Here is a 9,182-nt window from a genome sequence, read left to right as displayed (position 1 = left end):
ACAGACAAATCAAAAAAAAAAAAAAAAAAAAAAAAAAAAACCGAGTACTGAGCACATCGCTAACATGAGTTCTTGGAGTGGTATAGCGTATATACACACTATTTTCTTCTTCAACTAAAAGATGAAAAATTCTACATGAGTTCTTGATGTTGCTGTAGAACAGTTGAATTGTTTTGTTTTATTTCTTAAAAGATATAGAGAAAATGAATTTGAAAATTTCATCATTTCTACCAAAAAATAATTCTATAGTTATTAAATAAAATATTAATAATTTATTTATTAACTTTTGAAAATATTATTTTCGTTTTAGGCCTGACAACATGTTGGGCCGACCCTTTTAGGAAGTGTAGGGTGCTAATCTTCAAAGTTCATAAAAAATTAAGTTTGGAAGCATAAGACATGAGATTATAAAGAAGAACAGACTAACGTTACTCCAACAAAATCGAAGACGGCCAGTTGCTTGATTGACTGTGGAAGCTAGTGATGGGTCCAACTCGCTGTATTCAACTACAGTAAGAGGACCACCTTTACCTCTCTGTACAAACACCCCAACCTTTTCTTGTGGATATGCCTGCCATATAAGGACCAGATTAATAAGCATAGACTATGTAACGAACAAAATCTATTGAATTATTGATTGACGGAAACCCTACTAAACATGAGCCAAATATTACTGAGGCTAAAACAAAATAATGATGCCCAAAAACACAATTGTCTATTTTTAGGGACCACAAACCTTTTTATTTGCAGTGCCTAAAACCAAAAGGAGTCATATTTGCAAGGAATACAAACATTTTTAAAACTTCAATTAATTAATAGATGCTGACCTTGTATTTAGTTTATATCAAATAATTGGATCCCTGAGATCTAGTTTATTTTTCTGAGTTATTGTCCAACTTCCTAAATAATTGGATCCCTGAGTTCTAGTTTATTTTTCTGAGTTATTGTCCAACTTCTTAAATAATTGGATCCCTGAGTTCTAGTTTATTTTTCTGAGTAATTGCCCAAATACCTTAAAAAAAACTAAATAATTGGATCCCTGGGTTCTAGGCATCCTTGCAAAAATAACTCATGCAGAATGATTATCCACTTACCAGTCTATTTGCAGAATCCAATCATACACAACACAACCATAACTTAAAATAACAAAGAAAAGGTTTAGAAAGATTTCTACCCTTGAACCAATTAGAAAAGTAAAGGTAATGGATAACCAGACCTCTCAAATTCAAATATACTCTACAAAGATGACCAAGTGACTAGTCAGGAGTAACTTGATCCATTTGTTACCTTGCGCACTACTTTTGCTGCTGAAGCGACGCCTTTATCAATAAAGTAACCTAAAAAAGATGGATCAGCAACTCGAACCTGTTTCACAAGTCCAAGTCAATACTGCTTTAAATTTGAAGTAAGAAATGACCTAGAAAACAGATTGATTAAACAGTCAAAAGAGGAAATAAAGAAAATTCACCAGTGCGTTGTCAACTCCATAGCAATCAATATACTTAATTCCTTTTGAGGCCATATCCTCCAATAATTTGGTAGACTTCAAAGCTAAATACACACAGAAAAAGAGTATTTCAATAGATCCAATCTTGCCCAACCAATATCACATTGTAATGAAGGGCTCATAAAGGTACCTGAATACACTCCACCATTCCCATCAGGAGCTTTTGCAACCTGGTTTTATAAGTTTAATAGTAATCCACCAGTCAGAACTTAAATAATGTCATAAAACAAAGAATTGGAAGGTTCAAATGTAGCATTAGAGACATAAAATTAGATAGGCAAAGCTATAAGTTGTGAATAAAGGACCCTCATCCTCATGTGTTCATTCCCAATTAGATTATAAATGCATTTCATGACTCAAAGTAATTGAACAAAGGGGTGGGGTAGAGAAAGAAAGCAGTTTTTTATCTACAATTTCATTTCCGACTATTATGATTTAAATGTCTGAATCAGTGGCATATGCTGCTTTTTTTAATTAACAAAACATCACACAATAAGGAGCCTAGCATGGCCCTAATCATTTCAAGCTACGGATGAAAAAATGTGCCTTTTCCAACCAGCAATCCCTGGGTTTGTAATGTTCCTGTGTTTTAAAACCCATTTATTAAAACAATCCAACAAAAAATTAAAATATTTCCAGGACCAAATAATCTCTATGACAATTGAAGGATTTATTAAATTGAAGGACAACGAATATGCCATGAAACAGTTAAAACATTAGAAATAAGGCAAAAGAATAACAAGAAATAGGAGATAAAACTATCCATGAACATTCTTCTAACATCTTAAGCTTTTGGAAGTGTTAGGATATAGAATAAAGGGAAATTAGAGTAGTTGAAGTAGTTAAGGGTTGTCGGATTAGTTAGTTAGGTTAGTTATTTTCTGTTTGCTAGCTGTTTCTGTTTTAGGGTAGTTGCAATTAATCCTTTTCCCTATCATTGTGTATAGGAAGTCTATAAATATAGACTTCCATTCCCTTGTAAAGCATCTTTTAGCAACTTTAGAAATTGAGTGGTGTATACTATTGTATGAGCGTATCCCTCTTGTTATCATTTTCTTGGAGAGATTCTCTCCTAATATTTCTTATCTTTTTTCTAAATATTAGTGTACTTTTTCTAAATCCTTGGAATCCAATTCTTGGGTTCGTACTAGGAAGTGTTTGTTTTTTACGTGGTATTGTATTCATAGTGATCAAGCGGTCAAATTTTTCATCCTTGCCATCCCCATTCTCATAAATTTCTTCTTTCATTTCATGGATTAAAAACTGAAACAAATAAGTTCCCTGCCTAGTTGGTTGCATGACAAGAGTATTGTTAAACGAATTCTACTATATAAATCACCATTTGATTTTATGTAAGTAGTAGGTCATTATTTTTCAGCTCTCGACTACTGAACTGTTTTTACCTTATAGAGTTAATATTTATAGCTATCATCAATTACAATTTCATAATTTCTCCACCTTTCACTATTTGTTCCCAAACTCTTTATTTGATTAGAATATTTAATTACTTAGCAGTTGACATTAGTTTAAGAAAGCAAAAAGTGAGAAGAAAGCATAATTGGCTTAAGCTCAGACCTCAGTAGAAAAATGAGACCTTACCCTATATGGAGTCTCCATAATAAATCTACCATCCTTGGAAACACACGGAATGGTCCCTTGCCGGAAAAATGTAACCTACATATCAAAGAGGTGAACCTAAAGTAAACAAACCATTCAAAAATAAGTACTACTAACACAAGAAAAAAGTTTTGAAGATATCTTACCTGTTCTGCTTCAAGACCAAAAAATTTGTGACTCTCAAAGAATTTGCGTGTTGCCTCATCAGTGAAGGGACTAGTCATTATGTACCAGTGTATTTGCACTGAAGAAGCAGAACCTGCAATAGACAAACAGAAGATGATGACACAAAGAATAATGCATCAACAAACTGAACCAAGACAAATGATACTGACTCTCATTTGTAGCTTGAGCAGCTAATCTCTGCACACACAAAATCCTCTCAGCTTGAAGTTGAAAAAGCGATTTTCCAGATGGAAGTCCAATATCTAAAATAAAATATGAAAACACATAAATAAAAGATATATTACAGCATTTACTCTCAAAGCATTTTATAATGACAGAAATATCACATACAGATGTGTCTTCACACAATAAAGGAAGGCTTATGCAAATGTCAAAGAAATGCAAACTATCCTTCTGCTACTTCAATACAATTTAGAAATCAAATTTAGCCGAAACTTTAGCAAGATATAAGATACAGAGAATTCAAGCAGATTGGATGAAATGCACAAAGTATTTATATTTGAATCAGTAAAAATGTCATTAGTCCTAGGGTTAGAATTGTTCAAATGCCTTCTATTCATACGTGCAAATGTTAACTTGCTTGTAACCCATCCATGCCTAACATTCAACAACTACATTTATGCTTTCCAAGATGAGTATATTTTGCATTCTTACTAACAAGTAGGATTTGAATTAAAAAAATCCATATTTTAAATAAAAACATTTTGTTTCATTTCTTCCAAAGTAACTTGTAGTCTTCCCAAATTTGTTTGTTTGGATGAAGCATCTACCATAGGTTTCAGTTAGAATGAACCAAAGATGGGATGAGTACGTCAATGTATAGTAAGTTATAAACACCGCTAAAACCCACAAAAAGTGAAAAATTAATGAAACAAAAACAAATCACACTTCACATTTTTTTTAGAAGTAGAAAAATTAATCTATGGCCCAGAACAATGCACTAGATCTCTATCAAATGATGAATACAATGAGTAGTGGAATAGGGATTACGTACATATCTTACTTTGTTGAGAGCTTAAACAGACAATAATTATTTTTAACATTATACAGAATTTATAAATTTCCTAGTAATTAATAGTTAACAGAGAAACACATGCCAACTGAAGAAAGTCAGAAACTTGAGCTTCAATAATTTGCTTTCCATATCAAGCAGAATACTCACTGAAACATCCTTTTGGATCTGAACTTCCAAGCCTAGTCCCCTGCATTTATAGTTGAGACATTCTTAAGTCAGCCAAACAACCAAACAGTTGAAATTTAACGGTTAGGAACAAAAACTGAATAGAACATAAATTAGCCCATGTGCTTCAAGTCCACTAAGAATGCGGTGCTACAAAACTAACATTCTGAGGCTGAAGACAGTAGGCATCAAAATTTATGTACTTAATTGCAGCCGTTGTGTAGTGGAGTAAAAAAACCTAGCAGCCCCACTTTTCCCCCCTCTATGCGAGAAAAAAACCTAGCAGACCCACTCTTCTCCTTGTGACAGAACCCGTCCCGTCCCTCTGCATATTTGCTATTTAGTAACATGAACTTTGATTGTTAGTTATGAATGTGTTCGATTTTTTGTATTCTTATACTTTTGAGCTCTTATATGAGTACAGTATAAATTGCTTGTATTGTTTGCCTAAGCTTTGGCGTAGCAGCCATACTGCCACCCACTTCACCGCAATAGTGTTTTGGGGGTCGATTGCAACGATGCAATCCTTCACTAACTACATAGATCAAAATAAATCAAGGGTCTATTTGATTTGTCAAAAAAATAGGAACGGACAGAGTGAAAAATTATGTTTCATGTTTGATTTTAAAAATCATCATAGGACAAATAATTAAAAAAAAAAAAAAAAGCTATCTTAATTTGTTTTACTCATCTAAGGTCTTTCTCCCTCCCTGATCTCTCTATCCATATATGTATAAAACATATGTTAAGTATTTGTCACGTTTTCTGCTTGTATTTTTCCTTAGTGTGTATCAAACACACTGCAAGGAAAAAATATGTATTTCCTTTCCGCAGCTTTTAGTCAAAATTTGTTTTATGCATGCCATGTGTAGAATGAACATGATACAAGTAAACCATGCTTTTAATCATTTTTTCTCCAAATTTATTATAGGTGCTGGTATCTTATTCACAAACTAGTGGATGGTGTGGGATGTTTATAGATGGAGGAAAGGGGTGCTTTAAGTAGTTGTATACCTTATAACTGCAACTAGTCAACAACAAACAACTAAAATCCTTGTTAACAAGTTACACTTTAAGACTTGCAAAATTTGCTACCTTGCACCCACTAGTTATATAATTTATCTAAATTAACAAGTTATACCTTGAGGTGTATTTAACAAATTTGTAATTATAAATTGTTAATTTACACCCACTGCAAAATGAGTTGGAGTTGGTATTTTATATATATATATTGGTCAAATTTTATGGTGAAAATAAACTTGTGCGAGACGATGTAAATCTTACTTTTGCACATTAAACAAAGATATATATATATAGGGTGACGATTCATCGACTCTAGAACTAACTATGTGATGAGTTACTTCACTTAATAACTCAATATAAACGATAAATTTCACTAATCCAACCGTTGATTATTGACATAATATATTAATGATCAAGCACACAAAATTTAATATAAATCCAAAATTTGTAGCTATGTAATCTAAACATTGATATTTACTTATATTTTTAAAAAGCATATTATATGTTTATTTGAAATTATTTAATAAAGTATCAAATAGTTTTAAAATTTTATAAAAATTTGTGGAATTGATCTACATAATAAGAACTTTTGATTAGACGGTTGGACTAGTGAAATACATCGCTTATATTGAGCTATTAAGCAGAGTAACTCATCAGAGAGTTACTAAGCATATAATAATTTCAAATGAACATATAATAAGCTTTTTAAAAATATAAGTAATTAACAATGGTTAAATTACATAGCTAAAAATTTCAGATTTATATAAAATTTTGTGTGGTTGATCATTAATATATTATGTCAATCATCAACGATTGGGTTAGTGAAATTCATTGTTTATAGAGTTATTAAATTGAGTTAACAAATCCTCACACACACATATATATATAGGGGTGGAAAGTATATTATGTCAATAATCAACTTAGTGAAATTTATCACTTATATAGATTTATTATGCAGAGTAACTCATCTAAGAGTTTTGTAACTCATCTAAGAATTTTTTGGATCGCCACCTATATATATATATATATATATATATATATATATATATAGAAGAACACAAGTATGGTCACAAGTAAGGGAAAAAATAAGTTAGGCCGTCCGTTAGGGACTTATGGCTTGATATATTTATGACTTGGTTTGATCTGACTTGTTTAATAAAAAGGCTAGACTCATGCTTTTTTTAAAACATATTAATTTAAATAAATTAGACTTAGGCTTACAAAGAACCCTATTAGGTCTGATAGGTCAACATATATATATATACATATATATATATATATATATATATATTATTAATTAATATTAAATAAAATAAAATAATGATAACAATATCAACGAAGATATCAACGAAGATGACATTATATTACTGTATATAGTAAGTACTTTACTATTTGCTGTTTGGTTCGAATCCAAGGAGATGAGAGAGACGAGGGGTAATCCCATAACATAAAGCAACTTTGTCGTAATTAATGATTACAATAAACCAAGAGCCAATAATGCTTTACACTTGAAAGCAGATTATATTAAACTTTTTTTATGATTAAAAAAACCTTCTGCTTTACACTCTCACATCTTTTGAGCCAATGATGTTTCTTTTTAGGGACAATAAAAATGGAAGAGTCCCGAATTCTAACTTGTCTATATGAAGTAAAGTCCCAAAAAGTGTAGAATTATAACAAATCCTCAAAGTGCAACTCATAAATAAATAAAAAATGAGCAATCATATTGGTTGTAATCTTTATTATTGTCGTCGGCACAAAATAATACCGCTATTAGTGTAATAAAGTTCACATAAAATACCATTGACATCCAAAAATAATAAAACAATTAAAATAACATATCATTACTATCATTTTTTTTAAATAAATAAAAATTAACACAAAAACATGTTTAGGATGTATTTCTATGTGTTCATCTTCCTCCAAAACAGTTTAAAAGATACCTGACCACCGGATAAAAGCAAAACAGCTAACTTGCCGTCTGAAATAGCCTTCAACCCCTTTTTCCACCATCTCTCTCGTTCCTCTTGACTTCGCTCCTCCAACTTCGAAACACTGCTCTCCGGCACAGGTTCAATGGCAGCTGCCGGTAACCCTGAAAAATCAACCAACCATCAATCAACAAAACACACAGCACAAACAAAATCATCACCATGCAACAATTCAATTCAATTATTATAAGAATCAAAACCTTGAGATCGCAATGAACACCGAATAATCCGGTCAATTCTCGAAATATCTAAACTCTGCAAAAAAATAACAGAACAGAACGAAAATCCAAAACCTCGTGTTTCAGAAATCAAAATGATTCGTTAATTATAAACAAAACGAAGTTGAATTGCAAATCTAATAATGCTCTGAATTGTATTAGTAATTGAATCGGGTACTATGGATCGTGATAAATTTACCTCAATGTCCTTGACGAGAAAGTCGCGTTCCTCATGGGAGAGTTCGTCCCATAGAGCGAAAACGTCTTCCTGACCGTAGTCTTTGAGTCTCTCGAGAAGCGCTTGAGGCGGCGATGAAACGACGCCGGTACTTTCGACTCCCACCGACGACGGTTCTCTCATATCTCTGTGTGAATATTTTCAGATCTGAAAATATGTGAAGTGAGTGAAATTGAGTGTTGTTAGTTGGTTATGGCGACAGGGGAACAGTGGTGAGGAAGACAAGAATCAAATCACTAACCACCTTCCTTCTTTCACATCTAATGACCAAAATGCCCCTCTCACTACTCTTTCTTACTCTTCTTGACAGCAATGCTGTGTTGCTGTCATAAAAAATATTCAACAACAGAATAAATAAATCATTCAATGCAGTTGTTCAATCCAGTTCAGTGTTAGTGTTACCTTCAATTAATTCATTGATTAAAAAGTTACATTAGCGCATTTTTAGCTAATTTTTTATTTGATTATTTACGCTTAAGAAATTTGACTGCATCTAGTCATCTACTTGTAGTTAAAGCTGACTGTTTCATTGGATAGCATTCTATTGCTGCAATCTTAATACACCTGAAGCGAATATATTTTACTATATGTTATTGTTAATTGTTAATGACTCCTTCTGGCTGGCTTTTCAACATTATTAATAATGTTGACACTTGTTTCCTAATCTCTTTTATGATGAAATTATTATCTCTTATATTCTCATTCATAAAATGATTTTATGTTTGACAAATTGCTTACATTCGACATTTGTTTTATTAAAATCCAATGGTGCCTTCCTTCTTGACAGATACTTACTACCAAATAATCATTCCTCTATAACCGAAGGAGGTCACGTATGACATACCCAACGCCAACACTACAAATAAAAGTACTCTTCTTTTATAAAAACTAAAAACTACTTTAGTTGACACATTTTATTTGTAAACACAAGATTGTTTGGTAAGTAGTTATCTAAAGTGGAAAATATTATCTTCAAGCAAGCTCGTTATACTATAATAATTAAGTTTTGATAGTTTACCTTAACTCACCCAACCGACCCAGGTACATATTATAGTAATCGGGTATTGCGAACCAATGTCATTTTTTTGACAGAATTCAGTAATGTCTATTTTTTTCATAAAGAATTGATAACCAATGTCATGAAGCTAGGCCAAAGCATCTTTCATATATATTCACGGATATGCTATTGATTTTATCATATATATTAGTAGACCATAACGTA

At 31.9% G+C, this 9,182-nt stretch overlaps 1 protein-coding gene across 1 annotated transcript in view; it reads right to left on the bottom strand.

The window, feature by feature from the left end:
* The window catches only part of LOC101512555 (UDP-N-acetylglucosamine diphosphorylase 1-like), a 10,690-nt gene extending 2,466 nt beyond the window's left edge, over positions 1 to 8,224 (bottom strand). The window contains exons 1-11 of the mRNA XM_073369758.1: positions 7,922 to 8,224; positions 7,705 to 7,759; positions 7,457 to 7,608; positions 4,473 to 4,512; positions 3,460 to 3,552; positions 3,271 to 3,383; positions 3,107 to 3,181; positions 1,638 to 1,677; positions 1,469 to 1,551; positions 1,288 to 1,365; positions 428 to 571 (exon numbers count right to left, since the gene is read on the bottom strand). Coding sequence (XP_073225859.1) covers positions 428 to 571; positions 1,288 to 1,365; positions 1,469 to 1,551; positions 1,638 to 1,677; positions 3,107 to 3,181; positions 3,271 to 3,383; positions 3,460 to 3,552; positions 4,473 to 4,512; positions 7,457 to 7,608; positions 7,705 to 7,759; positions 7,922 to 8,083 — 1,035 coding nt within the window. The 5' untranslated portion in view covers positions 8,084 to 8,224. The remainder of the gene's footprint in view (positions 1 to 427; positions 572 to 1,287; positions 1,366 to 1,468; positions 1,552 to 1,637; positions 1,678 to 3,106; positions 3,182 to 3,270; positions 3,384 to 3,459; positions 3,553 to 4,472; positions 4,513 to 7,456; positions 7,609 to 7,704; positions 7,760 to 7,921) is intronic.
* Positions 8,225 to 9,182: the final 958 nt, after the last annotated feature.

The sequence above is a fragment of the Cicer arietinum genome, chromosome 6 (genome assembly GCF_000331145.2).
Source record: "Cicer arietinum cultivar CDC Frontier isolate Library 1 chromosome 6, Cicar.CDCFrontier_v2.0, whole genome shotgun sequence".
Taxonomy (NCBI): domain Eukaryota; kingdom Viridiplantae; phylum Streptophyta; class Magnoliopsida; order Fabales; family Fabaceae; genus Cicer; species Cicer arietinum.
This window is presented reverse-complemented; position numbering and strand designations above follow the sequence as displayed.